Genomic DNA, 21,854 nt, shown 5'->3' on the forward strand with positions numbered 1-21,854 from the left:
ACGCATGTCGGGAACAAAAATATTATGCACAAATACAGGATGTCCGGGGCGATACTTGGAGAGACCTCTCAGGAAAGGGACTTGGGCGAACAGAATGCGAGGAATGATCAAGAAGGGGATCACAAACAGATCAGAGGTTACTGGGCTGTACCGGACTATGGTGCGCCCTCACCTGGAGTACTGCATCTAGCACTGGTCGCCGTACACGAAGAAGGACACGGTACTACTAGAAAGGGTCCAGAGAAGAGTGACTAAAATGGTTAAGGGAATGGAGGAGTTGCGGTACAGTGAGAGATTGGAGAAGCTGAGCCTCTTCTCTCTTGAAAAGAGCGGCCGTCCCCTCAAGAGGATCCTGGAATTCCTCAAAAGGGTCCAGGTCCTCATCCAGGCCAACACGCTCCTCTGAAAACCAATCCGCAACCCAAGCCACCTGCATGTGCTTGGACGAGGGAAGAGGAATAGGGGCTGCCAAAGGAGAAGAGGGAGGCAAAGCCACAGGGGGTGCAGAGGGAATCCCTCCGAAACCCCCTGGGCGCACGTGAGACCCCCAGCCGCCTGAAAAGAAGCTCTGGACAATGCAAAAATTAAATCAGGGGGAAACCCCCGGGGGTCCCATGGGATTCCCTGCCACAGCAGGGGACCCAGCTGAAGCCTGCCCCTGTTTTTCCAATACAGGGGAAAGGTCACCAGAGGTTGCAGACAAAATGGAGGGGCCTGTCTGTGAAAATGGCGAAGTTCCAGCCAAAAATAACCCCTTCAGGGCCTGTAGCGGCTGGGAAGCCTGAAGTATCCCAGCCACTAAAACAGGCAAGCCGGCATCAGCTATTAAAAAAAATTAGCTGAGAGGGAGTCCCGAGCCAAATCGGTGGTAAGGGAATCCTCAGCGGCTGAGGAAATCCCTCCGTGGGCGGTGAGGAAGACTGGGCTGCCCCACTGCTCCCTGCCGACTCACGAGGTACTAGCAGTGGGAGCTCTGGACACCTGTAACCGCTGAGGACAAAGCTCCACCACTGCACCGGCCCGAACTGCCGAGTTCAGGACGGCCGCGAGTGCTTCATGTCTGGACCAAATTGTGCACCACTTCCCCTGAGAAGTGCTCAATTGGTCCATACGTGACCTAGCTATTTAAAGGGAAAGCAACCCTGCAGACCGGCACTACCATAGCATATTTAAAGGGAAAGCAATCCTGCAGACCGGAACTACCTCAGGATTTTTTCTTTTTCAGAACAGACTCCACTGGCTCTCAAAACAGCATGCCTTGCTTGACTTAGGGGGCAAGGTTTACTGTTGAGGCACCTCTAAAAAAAATGTTGGGGAGGTGAAGGAAATGGGGGGAGGGATCCAGCACGAGACCCACCAGATTTGACACCCCCGAGGTTGGACGGACCCCCAAACAGGGCCAACCTAAACTCAATGTGGCACAAAAACGGGGACTAGGATCCTAAACAAATTCCAACAGCCCTACCAAGAGAGATGGGTACAGCTCCTCACATCTGCTGAGACTGAAAGAAGACTGATAGGAATAGGGGAAGGTACCTCTTATGTACTGTTCCACAGTTTTGTTTTCAGTCTCCACCTGCTGGTCATGATGAGATATATACCCGCTTGTAAGATTTCATATACTAGTCTGGAGAGTGCTAAAGAATTAAGTGTTTCTAATGTTACAGTGGGTGATCATCAGACATCCAGTGATCACTGCATGGTACGGTTTAATATTAAGATGGGTATATAGAGGGCTCATAGAAAAGCAAAGGTTCTAGACTAAAAAAAACTAACTTTGTTCGGATGGGGATTTACGCGAAGGAATTATTGTCTGAATGGGAACGTCTGGAAGGACGACAAACCTTTTTGTAAGACAAGTAAGTAAAAGTAAGAGCGACAAACCTTTCTGTGAGACAAGTAAGTAAAAGTAAGAGTTAAAGAAAGCTGCTTTGGTTCTCAAAAGTAGTAGCTGAAAATGTAAGGAATAAGAGGTTAGCTTTCATAAATTACAAAAGATTGCAGAAAAAGGAAGACGGGCAAAAATATCTGGAAAAGTTAAGAGAGGCTGGTTGTGTAGTCAGGAAAGCAAAGATGTAAATGGAAGAAGAAATAGCTTACACGGTAAAACCGGGAGACAAGGCATTTTTTAGATATATTAGTGATAGGAAGCAGTGCAAAAGTGGCATTGTGAGACTCAAAGGTGAAGGAGAGGAATATGTAGAAGTTGAAGCGCCGGGAGCAGGAACACAGAAGACAAACGTGAATAGGGATGAAGGAATAATTGACCCTGATCGATTTTCAGAGGGTTGTGTTCTTGAGGAGCTAGCTAAAATAAAAGTAGACAAAGCAATGGGACCGGATGGTGTACATCCGAGGGTGCTGAAGGAACTTAGGAAAGTTCTGGTAGCTCTGCTGCCTAACCTTTTCAATGAGACTCTAGAGTCGGGAGTGGTACCGGAGGACTGGAGAAGGACGGATGTGGTCCCTCTCCACAAAAGTGGAAGTAAGGAAAAAGTAGGGAATTACAAGCCGGTAATTCTGTGGTAAGCACATTAATGGAAACATTTTTAAAACAGAGAATGGTCAAGTTTCTGGAATCCTGTGGATTACAGGACCAGAGGCAATATGGATTCACTAGAGGTAGGTCTTTTCAGACAAATCTGATCAATTTCTTTGACTGGGCGACCAGAGAATTGGATAGAGGATGTACACTAGATGAGGTGAATTTAGATTTTAACAAAGCCTTTGAAAGTGTTCCAAGTCTAATAAATAAACTGAATGCCCTCAGGATGGGTCCCAAAGTGACAGGCTGGGTCAAGAACTGATTGAGTGGAAGGTGACAGAGGGTAGTGATCAATGGAGATCGCTCTTATGAAAGGGATGTTACCAGTGGTGTGTCTCAAGGTTCTGTTCTGGGGCCTGTTTTTTTTAAAAAAACATTTTTATAAACAATATTGCTGAAGGGTTGTCGGGTAAGATTTGCCTCTTTGCGGATGATACCAAAATCTGCAATAGAGTAGACACGCCGGATGGTGATGGTTTCCAGAATGTTGTAAAGCCTTTGCACACTACAGCAGCTACTTGAGTTTCCATGGTCATCTTTTGATCTAGCATCACTCCCAGGATTTTAAGTGGGTAAACCGGAAGGATGAATAAACCCACTAGTTTAAGACTCATATGCCTTTTGCACTAGAACTACAAATAAATTGTAACTATATATTAAAAACTGCAGAAAGGTATCATACTGTATTTAACTTTATACCATGCAGAAGCCGTGTCATCTTATATTCAGAACTGTACATTTCAGTAGACTCAGGCAGTGTTAGTGATGCAATAGTTATTTAGTAAGCACAAAAGCCCAGATTCTATAAACGGCATCTGAAGTTAGGTGCATAAATCGGCACACTTAGCTAATCTAGGCACCTAACTTAATTTTCTTAATTGGAACCGTTAATTGAAAGCACCATTAAAAAACAATTAAAAAAATTAATTATCCAGTAGGCTCCAACCATTTCGATGTAGGTGTCTACACTGCAGCATCTACAAGCAAGTAGGCATGGTTAAGGGCAGATTCGGGGCAAATTTTGGGCATGGCTTGACAGGCACAGGTAGGCACCTACCTTTGGCACACTCAATTAGGTGCCACTAGATAAAATTCTATAAACGGCACCTGGTGTATGATTGACAACCATGCTGAACAGCACCTAGGAGTTAGGCGTTGTTTATAGAATCAGGCCCAAAATGCTTGAGAATTTGCATATATACTTTGGGAAATCCAAATGTATGTGCCTTAACTTCACTCCTAAGAACACCTTTGATCAGTGTGCATATACTCCAACAATTTTATGAGGCATTTCAACACAAATAAGTCTCTGATTTATGTGTGTAAATTGCTTTTCAAATTACTCCTCTCTATATTTTATAATTGTATTTTATTTTACATTTTAATCACTAGGAACAAATGGCTGTCAGATCAGCTGGCAAGAAATGTGTACATAAATAAAATCAATTTTCCAATACTGAAACACCAATTTTACTTAGCCTTAAAGAGTCTCTCATTAACTGGAAAATGAACATTTAAACTTAAAATTTATAAACACCTCAAACTGAAGCCCTCATTATACTGAGATTTTCCTCACACCAAAATGAAAAAAAAATTCCACTATATAAAAATTTAACAAAGTAAAATGATACTTTTTCATCTGTTTCCAGATATAGAATGATTAATTTCTTACCTATTCAGAGACATTAGTACATGAGTTTGTTCAAGTGCAGAGCTAGTTTCCTTAGGCGTAACAATCAACAAGTTCTCCAGTAAGTTGCATACTGCTGAAAGGAGAGGAAGTGTGACCACTGTATAGCGATCAGACATTACAGCAGAAAGGTATGTATCTTCTGGATTGTGAGATACTGTAGTGGTGGTATCACTCTGACCTATAATTTAAAACAAAAAACTAAAAATTGATTAAAAGAATAAAAAGGGCGGCCATCCTTTTCTGCAGCTCTTAAGGAATAGGAAGGACTAAACAGGTACATGCTGCATAAAGACTTAACATGGATAGGGATGTGAATATACTTTAAAAGGTTGAGTACTGTAGCTTTATGCCCAAAATCCACTCCATCTAGGCTTTAATTCTACTCAGGAACTGGATCACTTCAATAGGTTAACTCTATTCAAAGATGTAGACAAAAACTGAATTTATGTGTATCTTGAATACTTGTTGAAATTACAATTTGAGGATAATTTTCAGGAGATGCAGACAGCTAGTAGTCCTACAAATACCGTATATACTCGAATATAAGTCGATCAAAATATAAGTCTAGACCCTCTTTTTCACCCCCCCAAAAGGAGGAAAAATGGTTGACTAGAATATAAGTCGGGCGGCTTAATATTCAAGTGCTCTGCCAGGCTCTGCACCCAGCCCCCTTCCCTCCCTCCCCTGTCAGGCACTGCACTCAGCTCCCTTCCTGTCAGGCACTGCACCTAGCACCCTTCCTTCCCTCTCTCCCCTGTCAGGCTCTGCACCCAGCACCCTTCCCTCCCTTCCCCTGTCAGGCACTGCACCCAGCACCCTTCCTTCCCTCCCTCCCCTGTCAGGCTCTGCACCCAGCACCCTTCCTTCCCTCCCTCGCCTGTCAGGCTCTGTATCCAGCACCCTTCCTTCCCCTGTCAGACTCTGCACCCTCCCTCCCAGGCTCTGCCCTCTGTCGCCCTCCCTGCCCTATCCTCATACCTCTGACGGTCCCTGGTGAAGGTGCAGTAGGCAGGAGCAAGCTTTCTGAACTCCTGCCCCGCTGCTAACCAGCTGCCGCAGATCGAGTTTCTTCGCCCGCTGAACGCGAGAATTCACGGGAGCCAGTAAGGAAGCCTCTCAGCACCCAGCAGCAGCGCCAAATTGCACTCCTGCTGGTACCGCTCAGTGGCCGAAGAAACTCGATCTGTGGCAGCTGGTTAGCATCATGGCAGGAGTTCAGAAACTTTCTCCTGCCCACTGAACCTCCACCAGGGATCGGCAGAGGTGTGAGTATAGGGCATGGAGGAGGGGAGTAGAGCCTGGCAGCAGCCTGAAAAATTCTGAGAGGGGGCATTGGCTCAAATATAAACCGGGACCCCCATTTTTGGGCCAATTTGTATTAAGGAGATATTTTGCTCCTCATATACAACTGCAAGTGTGAGGTAAAGAATGAGCCATGATGTCAAAATGAAATCCCATTTTTCAATGCAGAGGGGGAAGGGCAGTTTTTAAAGAATCGTTTGCCCACTTATTTAGCTATGGAAATCTCTTTGAAAACTGTCCCAATTTGTGACTCTATACTCCTATGGTACATAAGGCCAGATTCAGTAAATGGAATCCAAAGTTAGGCACCATTAAAATCCATACTAAGCTAGCATTCTGCAAAGGGCGCTTTGCACAAAGCTTCCTGTGCCCAGATGGCAGTGGGTAAGCAAATCCAAGTATTCTATAGCATGTTATAAAAGAGCGTATAGGGTAGATTTGTGTGTAAGTACTAAATACTGCCAAGTGCTTTTTATCACTAATTACTGATAGTGTTTAATTGGCTAATTAATTTAGTCACAGATCTAGGATCTGCACCCAAATTTTCGCAACCTGCTTGGATGACCTACACAGATTTCCTTGGGATAATTAATGGAATAGAAATATTTAAACATTCATGGGTTTGAAAGAACTTCTCTTCATATGCACTGGTGTTTTAACTTTTGTGATTCAGCAGTTCAACAGAGCTTCCTGGTGCAAGACAAGATCACTACTTTACATTAGAAAAGAAAAGAAACAAATCTAACTAAATTAGAAGACTAACTAGTATGTATGGCAAATTCCTGGTCATTTTCTGTTTAAATTGTAAACTGATTAAAATATTACCCATCTTAATATAGGGATTTAAAGAGAAAATTTTCTGGGACAAATAATAATTTAGTGAAAAGTACATTTGTTTTCTGATAATACCTCACTGGAGTCACTTGCATGAATTTTTTTTTTTTTAAGTTCGAAGATTTTATTGATTTTAATACACATTAAGTACAAAAAGAGAAATGTTAACAAGGCAAGATACAGACAGGTTGTACATATAATAAAAATTAAGGATACTTACAAACTTAGCTATGTAATACAACAAGCTGATCTAAGCCTATATATGAAGGAGGAATGTCGACAAAATACACAGCCACAGCTATTAGAGCATCCAAGGTACAGAGAGACAATATGGTTATAATCCGACATCAATAATAATAATAATAATAGTTTTATTCTTATATAACACCAAAGCCATGGAAGTTCGAGGCGGTTTACAGCAAGAAGCACTGGACAATCAGCGAAGAGGTTACAATCAAAGTCAACAGTACAATCTTACATAATGAAAGAATTGGAAAGCTATATAGTTCTTAGCAGAGCTGTGTAGATTATTAGTTTACAAACTCGTTTTTACCAATTTTCTAAAATTGAAGTAGGATAAGGAGAGTATGATAAAGTTACTAAGCCAATCGTTCCATTTGCCTGCCTGGAAGGCAAGAGTTCTGTCCAAGAATCGTTTGTAGTGGCAGGCTTTTATTGTCGGATAGGTGAACAGATGTATTCTTTGTGTGGGCCTAAAAGAACTTGCCAGATTAAAATGGGAAACTAGGTAAGTGGGGGCCAGACCAAATATTGATTTATAACACAGATAAGAGAACTTAAACAGGATTCGCACCTCTAGGGGCAGCCAATGGAGTTTTTGATAGTAGGGGCTTATGTGTTCCCATTTCTTCAGTCCAAAGATCAGTCGAACTGCCGAATTTTGAATGACTCTGAGTCTAAATGTGAGCCTTAACATAAGAACATAAGAAGTTGCTTCCACTGGGTCAGACCAGAGGTCCATCGCGCCCAGCGGTCCGCTCCCGCGGCAGCCCATCAGGCCTATGACCTGTGAAGTGGTCCCTGACTATTCCTATAACCTACCTCTATTTCTATCTATACCCCTCAATCCCCTTATCTTTTAGGAATCTATCTAAACCTTCCTTGAACCCCTGTAGCGTGCTCTGGCCTATCACATCCTCCGGAAGCGCGTTCCATGTGTCCACCACCCTCAGGGTAAAAAAGAACTTCCTAGCGTTTGTTATAAACCTGCCCCCTTTTAATTTCTCCGAGTGCCCCCTTGTACTTGTGGTTCCCCACAGTCTGAAGAATCTGTCCTTGTCTACCTTCTCTATGCCCTTCAGGATTTGAAGGTTTCTATCATGTCTCCTCTAAGTCTCCGCTTTTCCAGGGAGAATAGCCCCAGCATTTCCAACCTGTCAGCGTATGAAAAGTTTTCCATATCTTTTATCAGGGAATAACTGTTGTGAAGCACAGGTCATAACTCTATAACTGAATGGCATCATCCGATATTGCAAAAGGTGTTGACCAGACTCCAAATCTTAACATAAGAGCACATGGATCTGTGTTTTTCTGCTATAACACTTTCGTATTTCACAGTGAGACATACCATGTTCCACCATGTGTTATAATTCATCTGTGATAAGTCCATCCAACAGTGTAGTATATTTTTGAGGGCTAGAGATAGAAGGGTATGAAGCAATCTCGCTTTATGCTCAGGCACTGATTGGCAGAGACCATGATGTCCCAATATGATAATGCGCGGATTTATGGGCTCCTGTATATCCAGGATAGAGGAGATGGTTTCCCAAACTTTACTCCAGTAGACAGAGAGGTGTGAGCAAGCATAAATCATGTGCATTAATGTTCCTTCCTGAGAGTTACATGACCAACACATAGGAGAAAGACCATCTGGAAGCTTAGACACCTTTACTGGGGTCCAGTGAGTTCTATGTAGATGGAAGAACATAGACTGAAGCACGCTGGCTGAGCGGGATGATCTGAACATGCTAGTCCTAGGCAAGATCAATCATCCTACGCTCTTGCCCCGTGCAGAGCCATCATCAAAATGGCTGCCGTGAGTTCCCGTTGTAGTCTCGAGACTACAATGGGAACACACAGCAGCCATTTTGATGATGGAACTGCATGGGGCAGGAGCGTAGGACGATCGATCTTACTCTGCGTCACCGCTAGACTACCACGTAAGGTCTGGGGAAGGTCCAATGCAGAGTTTTGTTTTAAAAAAAAATCATGAATAACTAAATCCGTGGGTACTGAAACCACAGATTTGGAGGGGGAACTGTATATAGCTATGTTATATAACCAATGGACAAAAAATGTTTTGTCATATTTTCTTTTTTTTTTTTCCTTTTCTGTCCATTATACACAGATAAATTTGTCCATGTCTCATTTTCAACCCTGACAGCTGTCCTCTGTTCAACATTATCCTTGGTAATGATATCAACTAAACATTAAAATTGTTTTACCTTGAGCCATAAGCCTGTCAACTGGGATTTCATAAACAGGGCCAGTAGACAATGGCGGATCAGGAGTCTGCATTTCAGTACTACTCCTCATAGAGGATGACTCCAGGATCTACAAAAATAAAAATGCCATTATTTTAATGGTAAATTAAGTACAGACCCATAAAAATCATCAGCATATTCCTTTTTATTTCATGTAACATGCCAAAGTCATCACAGATATTATCCAAATCTTAATCACTATGGGGTAGATTGTAATGGCTTCTTGGGGCTGAAAAAAAAATGCCACCAAATTGTAATCTATGAGTAAGTTATTTGATACTCAAAAGCTGCAGCTGCTATATGGATAAATGTCCTATCCATAAATTTTCAATAGCACTATAGAAGTTTGGGAGCGGCTTGAACGCCAGTATCGCTTGTGGAGGGAGTGTTTAAGGGGTCTGTTGAATGGCGGTTGCTTTGAATACCACTGACAGCAGAGCGTTTTTAAAGGATTTGTATTTCCTTTCTAAGGTTGTAGCTGAGTTAGCAGTATTTGAAATTAATTTATTACACTGGGATTGAGCTTTAATGAATTGGATTGGGGTTTGTTAACAATGTATGTTTTGTCTGTATGTCACAGTGGGCATCCCCTCCTGAAGAAGCCAAGATTAGCGAAACTCGAGTTGGGGGGCAAGGAGTCCTTTGAGTTTATGTGTTATGTATTGTGGAGGGTGTTTAATGCCCAAGGTAAGGTGTGAAAGCAATGGAACTGTAAGTCATACTAACCTTTAATTCACACATGCTGATATTGATTGCAATATTTTAGTGTGGTTGGGGGTGCTGATGTGACAATGATGGTCCCATGGTAACCTTTGCCTAACCTGTGGCATTATGGTTATAGGTCTAAGCATATCATATTATCCAAATTTTTTTATATAAAGAAAAGGATTTTGAGCACTTTAGAGTTGGATTTGTGTCTTGAGGATAACATATGAGACTATACAAAAACAATGATTATTAATATATACTCCCAGAGTGGACAATAATGCATATTCATTGAGGCTATACTGACCAGCTGGATATGCCTCAAAGACTATATTGGAAAACACTGCTAAAGAGGATGGGGAAGAAACTCAATATAAACCCATCACTCCCAGTTCTGTAAACTATTCCAAATTCCACAATAATGAAGCTTGGACAAAATCCAGCATTTAAAAACATACAAATATTAAAACTATACAAGAGCTGAATCCTTCTATCTCAAGCATACCCTCGTCTAATACAGCATAAGAGATCACAAATTAGAAACAGAAAATGCAGACAGAAACGGAAACTGAAACACTCCAAAAAGCTAGACTGAGCAGTACTGGAAAAAGAAAAACTGAAAGGCATTTTATTCTGTATTTTGCAAACAACAACAAAATTATATATAAAGTCATGTAAAAAAATTAGGACACCCCATGAAATATTCAGTTCTTTCTTAAGAAATGTTCACATATCAATGTCAAATCTTTTTTTTTTTTTAATTTATCTCTGGAAAAGAAAGTGATATAATTACAGGTAAACAATAAAAATTTTCCTTGATTTACTCATGAAACAAACGATAGTGTTAAGTGACTTGACAAGGAGTGATGTGGGGATTGAACCCACAATCTCAGGGTGCTGAAGCATGAGTTCCAACCACTAGGCCATTCCTCTACTTGATCACTGGAAAAAAGAATATGTAATAAGGCAGCTCTACATTGCTGAGGAAAAACTGCCCAAGGATTCTGAGGAATTTGTCACATTCAAATCAAAATTTCAGTGTCTTATTATAAAGGAACCAAAATATAAGTTGGGCGTGCCCTAGGACATTGCAGGAAAGTTAACTCCCTAGACTCCACCAAAAATATATAAACCTCAAATTTAAAATTTTTAAGATAAGGAGCACCCTCAGTATGAGGTTGAAAGCTTTAAAGAGCGACTCAAACAGCAGCTCTGGTGCTTAGAATAGCAAAGCCAGCAAACACTGAGCAGAGATTGCCACCAGCCACATACCATCATCTGGGTGCTCCTGTGTGCTTTAAAGTACAAGTCAAGTGCAAACAATGTGCAATAAATAAATATATATAAAAGTGAAAACAAAAAGTTCACTGTCCTGCAATGCCCCAAATGCCTAACCCACTGACCTGAACAGAGAATGAAAAAATTAGTCACTTGTCCCTCCAGTTTCTTAGCTGAATAAAGGTGCTGTAGTCAAATAGTAGCAAGGAGAGTCCAGCTTTTTTTGGATCAAAGACCAAAGTTAAGGTGCAATCCTCTTTCAATGCAGCTTGACCCAGCAGGGTTTCAGGGCAATAGCCCCTTCCTCAGGAACCGAACAGGCCAACACGACTGCAGGTTAGATTGATTACAGGCAGGCAAGGCAAAAAGGGGGGGGGGGGGGCTCAGTGTTTGCTGTCTTTGCTATTCTAAGCACCAGAGCTGCTCTTTGAGTCGCTCTTTAAAGCTTTCAAACTCACGCTGAGGGTGCTCCTTATCTTAAAAATTTAGATTTGAGGTTTATAAGAACATAAGAACATAAGCAATGCCTCTGCTGGGTCAGACCTGAGGTCCATCATGCCCAGCAGTCCGCTCACGCGGCGGCCCAACAGGTCCAGGACCTGTGCAGAAATCCTCTATTTATACCCTTCTATCCTCTTTTCCAGCAGGAAACTGTCCAATCCTTTCTTAAATCCCAGTACCGTACTCTGCCCTATTACATTCTCTGGAAGCGCATTCCAGGTGTCCACCACACGTTGGGTAAAGAAGAACTTCCTAGCATTTGTTTTGAATCTGTCCCCTTTCAACTTTTCCAGATGCCCTCTTGTTCTTTTATTTTTTGAAAGTGTGAAGAATCTGTCCCTCTCTACTCTCTCTATGCCTTTATATATTTTTGGTGGAGTCTAGGGAATTAACTTTCCTGCAATGTCCTAGGGCACGCCCAACATATATTTTGGTGTCTTTTAAGGATATTTTGTCTTCGGGTTTTTGCTATATTATTATAAAGGAAGGCATATCAAGGGACCAGATACAAATCATATACAACTGTGATGAAACTGGGTTATATTTTAAAATGCTGACATAATGAACTCTTGCATCACAGCTCAAAGCCTTGACTAAAGGTTATAAACTGAGTAAAGAAAGTGACTATTTTTGCCTGTAGTAATGTAACTGGTAAACATAAATTACCACTGACTTTCACTGGAATATCAAAAAATCCTAGGGCTTTTAAAAATATGGCTCCTATTGCACTTTCAGTGCCCTATAGACATTTTCTGTAACTGGTTTTTCAATGAATTTGTTCCATCAGTAGTAAGTTTCTTGAAAAAGATAAACCTGCCTAGGAAAGCAATCCTTCTCTTGAATAATGCACCATCTCATCCCAAGGATGAGCTGAGAAGTACTGACATTAGAGTGCTTTTTCTGCATCCCAATATCATACCATTGTGTCAGCCAATGGAATAGGACATATTGAAAACTTGAAAAAGTATTGCTGTATGCTTCTTACAAGGCTTGTTTATGCACTGGATGAAGGGAAAAGAATGATAGAAATTTTAAAGAACATGAACATTAAAGGTATTATCTAATGGATCACTCAATCATGGGATGAAATCAAACCTCCAACCCTAGCAAAATCATGGAGAAAATTAATTCCTGAGAATGAAAATGAACAAGGACTTGACAATGAACATAGAGAATATAAGGAAGATATTCTCCCTTTGTTATAAGAAATATTGGGCTGTGAGTATGCTTGTGAGGATGACATAAAAGAATGGCTACAGGCAGACAAACTAACTGGCAACGAGGTGCTATGATGAACAGGAATAGGAAAGGAGAAGATGCTAATGAAGACACTTCAAATGAGGCTGAATGTACAGTAGATAAAATTATAAAAGTCAATCATAATGAGAGGGTCAAGGCAACTGAGATTGCATTGGTATTTGTGGAACAACACGAAGTTACTGCTACCAATATAATGTTACTGAGATGCTGTGTAACCTTACAGTGAGAAAGGGAGGCAAAATGGGAAAACAAACATTGCATTATGTAACACAATTTTTGTTCCTGGGCCTATACTAAAGAATTCTAAAATTCACAAGATAGTAGTTTCAGGTCATGTTGCTGTCACCTGATCACTGGAATGGTCTACAGCCCCCCAAATTCAAACCTTTGGAGACTGAATTCAAGACGCTGATTTTGTTTCCCATATCTCTAAATGCTCACAAGAATATTTTCAACTTTATGTCAATGCTTAAAATACTTTACATATCCCCAACAGCAAGAATTATGACCAATGGGGACCTCTCTGAACCATTTACTTTACGCCATGGCACAAGACAGGGATGTCCTATTTCCTCTCTTCTCTTCGATCTAGTCTTGGAGCCCCTCTTAATTGCAGTCAGAAACAATATGGCTATCAAAGGAATCTTTTTTGGGGATGAGGAGTTTAAATTATCCGCATTCGCGGATGATAACCTTCTTTATCTGAAGGATCCAGAAAACTCCCTGTCTGCCCTAATTGATACTATTAACCATTTCTATAGCTTTTGGGGTTACAAAATCTTTTTTTTTTAATATATCTTTATTCATTTTTAATCTTTCAACAAGTGTACAAATTAAAACCATACAAATTCTTGTAATCATCACTTATAAATCTATCAATAAATACAACAGTTGTATATATAAAAACCCAAGACCCAACCCCCCTCCCTCTTATTGTTATTAATTAACACAATCGTATAAGATCCCTTTCCCCTCTCTACTATTTACGGTGTATATTTCAAGATATAAAATGGTGTTTAATCATCACAAAAAGAAGTCAACGGCCCCCATATTTTATTAAATGTCTTAAAATTTCCCTTTTGTATAGCTATTGATCTTTCCATTTTGAACATATGACATAATGAATTCCACCAAAAGGTGAAATTAAGTATCTCTCTCTGTATACAAAATCAATTGGGACAAGACAGAACTCATTTCTTTGAATGACCTTTGCATTCCCTTTTATATTGATGGCTTCTTTCTCAAATGGGTCTCCTCCTCTATTAAATATTTAGGTGTGCATTTTTGTAATGATCCTTCCCTCACCTCTAAAATTAATACATCCCATCTACTGGCCAAAATTAAAGATGTTATGCAACCTTGGTCACCACTTAAACTATCATGGTTGGGAAGGTTTGACACATTGAAAATGATGGTAGGTCCTAAAGTCACATATTTCCTAAGTATGTTCCCCATTCTATTGCCCCCTTAGTTTTATAAATCTGTTTAAAAGCTATTCTCCACTTTCCTTTAGAACAATAAATCTCCTAGAATCTCACTGACCAAATTGAAAGCACCTAAACATCAGGGCGGGATCAACTTCCCTGACTTACTTTTATATCACAAAGCCTTTATTTTACGTCAGGGTATAGAATGGATTTTGAATGATATTTCTCCTTCTCAATCCCTTCTTTTCGAACAATCTCTTCTTTACCTACTGTTATTAGGTATATCTCTTTTTAGTAAAACACAATGTAACCCTATTCTAAAATGCACCTATGATGCTTTCAAATATCTTGATTCTAATTTGGAAATACCTGTATCCAATTCTTATGCTATACTTTTATAAACCCTCTATTGCTAATTGATAAGAAAATGATATCCTGGCCCAAATGGCAACAAAAGAACATATGGAATATTTGTTTTCTCATTGACCCTATTAACAAATGCTGGAAAACCTTCCGAGATTAAATAAGAGAGTAACTTAGAGGACTTACAATTTTTCTCTTGATTACAACTAAGATCTGCTTTGCATAAGAGTAGCATTCCATTTACCTGTTTGCGTGTCACTCCAGGCATATTACAACTTTGTGTCAGAATTCACGCAAACGGACATATTGCCTCACAATTCTACAATTTTTTTTAAGTCTTTACCCTCTATTTCTATGAGAAGCATTCACAACTCCTGGGAGGAAGATCTGAATTTACCCAAAACCAATTCTGATTTGGTTGCCATGTGGCACTCTATAAGTCTTTTAAATCATCTTCTGTAACTCAATCCATGTATTTCCTCCAGCACAGGTCCCTCTGGACCCCACTAAGATCTTATGTTATTGATCCATCCTATTCTAAAAAATGCTGGACCTGTAACACTAGTATTGTTACTTTTAGACATTGCCTTTTTGAATGTTCAGCTATTTCCAAATTCTGGTTAGATGTTTGGGATACAATATGTAAAACTTTTAACCTCACTGCACATTTTCCCTGTGCAACTATTATTTTGAAAAGTGTTTTTATTAAGCCCGCTTTACCTGATAATGACGCTGTATTACTAGATACTTTATTTGTTGTTGCACTGAAAGTTATATGTGCATCTTGGAAGGACCTCTCCCAAGCTACTTATATTAGATAGTGGAATTAAAGAATGACACGGGGACAATTTTTTCCCCCGTCCCCGCAGGAACTCAATTTCCCCATCCAGTCCCCTTGAGTTTTGTCTCTGCCTCGTTACTGTAAGCTCTACCTTAACCACACAAGGCTTAAAAACTTATGATTTTAAAGTGTTTGAGGCTTGTGCAGATGAGGATAGAGCTTACAGAAATGGGGCAGGGACAGGAAAAGAACTCGCCGGGAGTGGATGGGAAAATTAGTTCCTATGGAGACGGGGAAAAATTTGTCCCCGTGTCATTCTCTTGGTGAAATCAGATTTGCTTACTATACACATCTGAACATTATATTGCTAAAAAATCTAACTCAATTGTCAAATTTAATAAGAAATGGTCAGCTTTACAGTCTTATTTCTCCATACAATCATACTACATTTTTCTTTATTGAGGTGCTCATTTCTCATCTCTGTTTGTTGATGTTTGACCTTGTTGTATTTCATGATAGAATGGCTCTTATTTCCATAACTTTGCTTTTGTGACCAGGATAGTCAAATTTTGTAATTTACCTATTTAAAAAGTGAAAATGCTAAATTTTCATATTTTCATTCTAATAAAATCATAATAAGCAACACATGAATCACAATTAACATGTATGTATAGTGAAGTTATACGAAGATGATCACAGATTTAGAAGTGAGTAATTTTTGAGATTTGCAATTACAGTACCTCAGTTTGTGAGTAACGCAGTTTGCGAGTGTTTTGCAAGACGAGCAAAACATTCTTGCAAATCATGATTTGCAAACCAAGCGATGACTCAATTTGCGAGCATCGCTCCCCGCCCACTTAAACAGAAGCCTTACTCCATCTAGCGCCGGCACGCAGCCCACAGGATGTGCCGGTGAACGAAAATCCTTCCTGTTGCCTGGGCCTTAAGCATCTGCGCATGCTTAAGGCCTTCTGGGTCTCGCTCTCTCTGAGATTCTCATAGATCTCCGAGAATCTCTGAGAGAGCGAGAGACAGAAGGCCTTGAGCATGCGCAGATGCTTAAGGCCCAGGCAACAGGAAGGATCTTCGTTCACCGGCACATCCTGTGGGCTGCGTGCCGGCGCTAGATGGAGTAAGGCTTCTGTTTGGGCAGGCGGGGGTTGTCGGTTTGGCGCCGGGGGGGGAGCAATGCTGGTTCTCGGGGGATGGGAGAGTGGGTGGGAACCAATCAAGCGAGTTTCCCTTACTTCCTATTGGGAAACTTGCTTTGATATATGAGCAATTTGGTTTATGAGCATGCTTCTGGAATGAATTATGCTCGTAAACCAAGGTTCCACTGTATACTGTAAGTCACTATCACAAATAAGTCCCTATATGTAGTCTCTCATCACATTCTCATTATATTGTCCTTGGTAGCAGCATTTGAAGCCCAGTATATCCTGGTGAAATGCTTACCTTGCTTATTCGAGTATACTCCCATTTTCTCCTTGAATGTCGCAAGATAAGCATCAAATATATGGACTTTGAGAGATATTCTACAGCCCATTTTACTGCAATTCTTCACTAGCTTCTCAACCAACTCTATGTAGTTTCGGGCTTGTGATTGCCCAGGAAGTCCCAAACCAATGTGACAAAGCTGTTCTAAGCCGCTTTCTCCTTCCTATTTAGTTTGTTGGTAAATTCCTTGCACTCCAGGATTTTCTTTATCTGTAGTCCCAGGAAGACACCAGCCTTGACCTTTGCCTCTGACAGATTAGTTAAGATGTCTTGAAGGTACTTGAAGGCTGACAACTCCTTATCTAGAGCTCTGACAAATTGTTTCATTAGGCCCAATTTGATGTGTAGTGGTGGCATCTGCACCTTTCAGAGGTCCACCAGTGATTCCCATTTGATGAAAATTTATTTTTTAATTGTTTTTAATGCCGCTAACCAATTAAGTTAGGCACATTGATCAGCTAGGTACACTTATCTAGGCACCTAATTTGTATGTATCTTTTATAGAATCAGGCTCTAAGACAGGGGTGCCCAATACGTCGATCGCGATCGACCAGTAGCTCAGGAAGGCAACGTGAGTCGATCGCGGAGCCCATCCCGGGCTCCGTGATAGACTCGTGTTGCCGTCCTGATCTACGAGCCAATCAGCCTTCCTCTCCAGTGTTCTCCCTAGGGCCTTTTAGCTGGGCGGTCCGCCCAGTTTCATCTGCCGCTGCTGAACATTAAAAAACCCCAAAAAAAAAACGGCTTGGAGATTTCAGCCCGTAGCGAACTTATGCTCCGGGCTCTAACGTGTGCGTGCCGGCTTCTCTTCTCTTCCCTCCAAAACCGGAAGTTATGTCCGGGCGGGGGGGGGGGAGAAAGGAAGCCGGCATGCACATGTTGAGAGCCCTGAAGCAAGCGTTCGCTACGGGCTAATGCGGGAGACAGGTTAGTGAAGCATTTGTTCTTCTTCCTGCCGGGTCCTGCCTACTTTCTGTTTCCGCGAAGGCAGGACCCGGCAGCATTTCCCCCAATAGGTTGATCACGATCTTGAGCTGATCAGCCTTCCTCTTCCCGACGGCAGAATTGACGTCGGGGAGAGGAATGCTGGTTGGCCGAAGCAGGGAGAGCTTGGGGCCTGTTATTGGTGGCGTTTGGGTCCTGTTCCCGATGGCAATGGCAGTGGCAGTGGCTTGGGGGAGGGCAGGGAGAAAGAAAGAAAAAGGGCAGGCAGGGAGACAGAAGGAAAGAAGAGAAACAGAAAAAAAAAAAGGGAGGCAGAGAGAAAGAAAGGGCAGGGAAGAGGAAGGAAAAGTTGGGGGAAGGAATGAGGTCTGGAGGAGAGGAAGCATACAGGCTAAAAGAAGGGAAGAAAGATTGTATGCACAGTCAGAAGAAGAAAGTGCAACCAGAGACTCATGAAATCACCAGACAAGGTAGGAAAAATGATTTTATTTTAAATTTAGTGATCAAAATGTGTCTGAATATATATCTGCTGTCTATATTTTACACTAAGGTCCCCTTTTACTAAACCGCAATAGAGGTTTTTAGCGCAGGGAGCCTATGAGTATCGAGAGCAGCGCTGGGCATTCAGCACAGCTCCCTGCGCTAAAAACTGCTATCGTGGTTTAGTAAAAAGGGAGGGGGTATATTTGTCTATTTTTGTATGGTTGTTACTGAGGTGATAGTGCATAGAGTCATCTGCTTTGACCTCTTTGAAAAACCCTGGAATAGGAATGATAATTAACATTTTCTATGCGTACAGTGTGCTTTGTGTTTGTTTGTTTTTTTATTGTTGGTAGATCATTTTGACTTGGTCATTTAAAAAGTAGCTCGCAAGCCCAAAAAGTGTGGGCACCCCTGCTCTAAGAGGATAATACCGGGCATATATGTTTCAGCTACTTCCATCTCTTTGTGCTCTGCTTTCCCTACTCACTGAAAATCACAGTTGGCCTTGTTCTGAGGACACCTATTAGAAACCATCCGTCAGATGGATTTTTCTGAAATCCAGCATCAGAACCGAGACCTCAGGAAGACTCTCTGTTACCAGATGTCAAGAAGAACTATCAAGTGGAAGGGCCTCTGTAATATGCACCCACAAATGGATAAATGTTTAACAATATGCATTGCTGTTCTAGCAAAATGCATCTAAAATGATTTACACAAACCTATAGAATATCAGGACAAATAAACTATAGTTGTCAAAGTACATACTTGCATCATGATGAGAAACCTCATTGGACAATGATTTTTCATGCTATCCTGTATTTCCCTGTATAAGATAAAATTCAAAAATTTGAAAGAGATACAAATGTGATGTTGCTACCTACCATGGTACTTGATGTTGATAAAGAACTTGAAGACTGTTCAGAAAGGGTAGAAGGATACAGCCAATAATTCTCTGAGTTATCATAATCTGAAGCAAAATGGTAATGAATTTGAAAAGTTAATCATTTTGAGATTCTCAAAAGCCATGGATAAGTCTTCTTGATTTGTTCAGAGAACATAAGGAGTATTTTTAACTAGTGAGCATATTTATAATTAGAACCACCTCAAGATGTCTAGCATGCTATCTACAGTACATAACAGAGAGGATGACAAGGATGAAAACTACCAGAGTGAACCACAGGATGGAAAATTAAACCTTCTGTGGTTTTTATTCTTAGTTGTTTTTAACTTTTACCCTGATTTTATTTGAAAATCACATTGGATTATGTTATTGCGATCAAATCAAACTTTTAAATACACTTGAAACTTAAAACTTATCTTAATGTTAAGTCCTCATCATTCTCATAAGCCCTCCACTATAAGTTTATTTTGTCTTCTTGATGATATTAACATTTAACCAGATAAACAAATTGCCCAGAGCTAGACAAAGCATCTGGTAAAAAGAAAATAAGAGAAAATAGAAAAGTACTGTCTTGTTAAAGAGGTAGAAAATGAAACATCAAAAGTCTGCTTTATCAAGGAAGTAAAGCACTTGAGCACTCTGCATTATTGCCTATCGGTACTAGTTCATGAGTCTAAGTAGCAATGTTCATCTTTAAGACATTTTCTTTAGAAATACATAGTTATTTGCAGAGATTACATTACCTACTTTTCAATTTCCTCCCAGATTAAATGAAATTAACAAACACGACTTACTGTTCATGCTGCCATTTTCTCTTCTACCAACTGCTATGGAACAAGTCACATCAAAATGGTAATGATCAATATAACAACGGTTCACCATCCAATTCAATTGTTCATAGAAATGGTAATGATGCAGTAGAGCCTGAAGAGCAGGTCTTCCAATCAGGGATACACCAGACTCTTCATCATGGACACAAGGACCCTGAAAGACAGTCAGAAAGAGTGACTTGAAAACTTGAAACATAAGAGAAAAAAATATCAGACTTTCCTAAAACAGAATGTTCATAATATTGTATCGAAGCATTTCACATTTCGGTATCCTTACAGGAAAATTGTTGCTCACTTGTAGTAGACTTTTTCTGTAACCAGCAAGATGCTTAGGCACATAAGTGGATGGAACAACTCTCCCAGAGTTTTGTGGGAAGTTCTGAGCATGTGTGGCTCTACTAATACACAGTGGGTTTCCTCAGCTTGCTTTATTTATTTACCAATTACACGTTAGTGAAATATGCACACAACTAACAGCATTCTGTAAGTGGCCTGCCAGTGTTCCTCCACTGTGAACACTCCTCTGTTATGCACTATGCTATACCATTTGAATGTGTAATTACAGAATATCAATTAAGCGCACAATTAGTACATAAGTTTTAAATGACTTGTAATGGAATTTATTTATTAAATTTATATCCAGCTTAGAACTAAGGGGTTCATAATGAAAAAGAAAAGACATCCCAAAAGTGTCCAAGTAGGAGAGCAGGAGATGCCCAAGTCACATAATCAAAAAGCCAGTCAGAACACTACCAATACCACAACGCATCCAGCGAAAGATGCCCAGGACAAGAGTGTTCCATGGGCATATTTAGGGACAGGACATTCAAGAGAGATAACGATAACTACAGCATTCTTCCTTGGGTATGCCAAAACACGCCTAGAGTTAGACCTCCTTAAAAAGCGCATAAGGTGAAACCCAAATAACCTTGACCCTCTAGTAATCTGGTTGTGTTGTTGAGCTAGAGCTGAGCGTGTCTCTGACTAGATGCAGTTACTGAGTGCTACATTGCCTGCCTTTGTGTATCCCTGTCTCACCTGCACGTGACCTGCCCTGCTTCTTTGACTCACCCATTTCTCACCCCACACCTCACGGACCCCTGCCAGGGCTACTTCCCCATCCCTCCTACCTGATACCTGTCTCTCCACCTCCCATACATTTCTTCCTATTTACTCACCTTGCTCTCTGTAGCTGTGCTGTCTCAGTCTGGTTGTTCTGTGTGCCAGGAGCTGCAAAGTGCCGATTGTCTCACCTGTGTTTGGCTAAGGGGGTGAGCTGACTGACTGAGGACTGCTGTTGCTGGATGTGGTTGTGATAGCGAGTGTCCAGGGGTTGTCTGTCTAGGGAGGAGAGCACAATCTTTGTAGGTGGGCTGCACCTCTGGTGGCACGTCATGGATAGGATTAATGCACTGGTGGTGACTGAAGTTCTGCTGCAGGAGGAAGAAAGAGAACAGAAAGAGCCCCGCAAGAGATTCTTCAGGGCTCGCTCCTACTTCCTAGATCTCAAAAGACCAGCAATGTACAGATATATAACGCTTTGATAGGGAAAGCTATACAGAATCTCTGATAGCAGTTGACACCCCTCCTGCAGGCACACACATGCAGGAATAACCCCATAACTCCACCTCAAGGTCACTACTTCCCTCACCTTCCTAGACACTGGGAGCTTCCAGTGTGTCCAACAGTCAACATAGGACTCACCTAGCCTGCCAGCTCTAAGTGCCTCACTCAGTTCCTGGAAGCCTTCCTTCTCCCACACCCATGAATACATCACCTTCCCCACCACCATCCCCAGGGCTCTACAGAGCATCATGGGCAAATTCTACAACATAGTATGCTTCCTCTCGGTCATAGATGTAATAGACTGCACATACATTGCACTCAGAGCCCCCCTTCCCTCAGGGGAAGACGAGGCCAGCTATAGAAACAGGAAAGCATTCCAGTCAATGAATATGCAAGTTGTGTGCAATGCTCAGGGGGAGATATTGGATACGTTTGTGCC

General features: G+C 41.1%; 1 protein-coding gene across 3 annotated transcripts in view; it reads right to left on the reverse strand.

The window, feature by feature from the left end:
- The window catches only part of RTTN (rotatin), a 385,080-nt gene that overhangs the window by 124,409 nt on the left and 238,817 nt on the right, over positions 1-21,854 (reverse strand). For all 3 annotated transcript variants that reach the window (XM_033934249.1, XM_033934250.1, XM_033934251.1), the window contains 4 exons: positions 19,814-20,003; positions 19,000-19,085; positions 8,840-8,948; positions 4,218-4,416 (listed from right to left, as the gene is read on the reverse strand). In XM_033934249.1, the coding sequence (XP_033790140.1) occupies positions 4,218-4,416; positions 8,840-8,948; positions 19,000-19,085; positions 19,814-20,003 (584 nt within the window). The remainder of the gene's footprint in view (positions 1-4,217; positions 4,417-8,839; positions 8,949-18,999; positions 19,086-19,813; positions 20,004-21,854) is intronic.

This window comes from Geotrypetes seraphini, chromosome 2 (genome assembly GCF_902459505.1).
Source record: "Geotrypetes seraphini chromosome 2, aGeoSer1.1, whole genome shotgun sequence".
Lineage (NCBI taxonomy): Eukaryota > Metazoa > Chordata > Amphibia > Gymnophiona > Dermophiidae > Geotrypetes > Geotrypetes seraphini.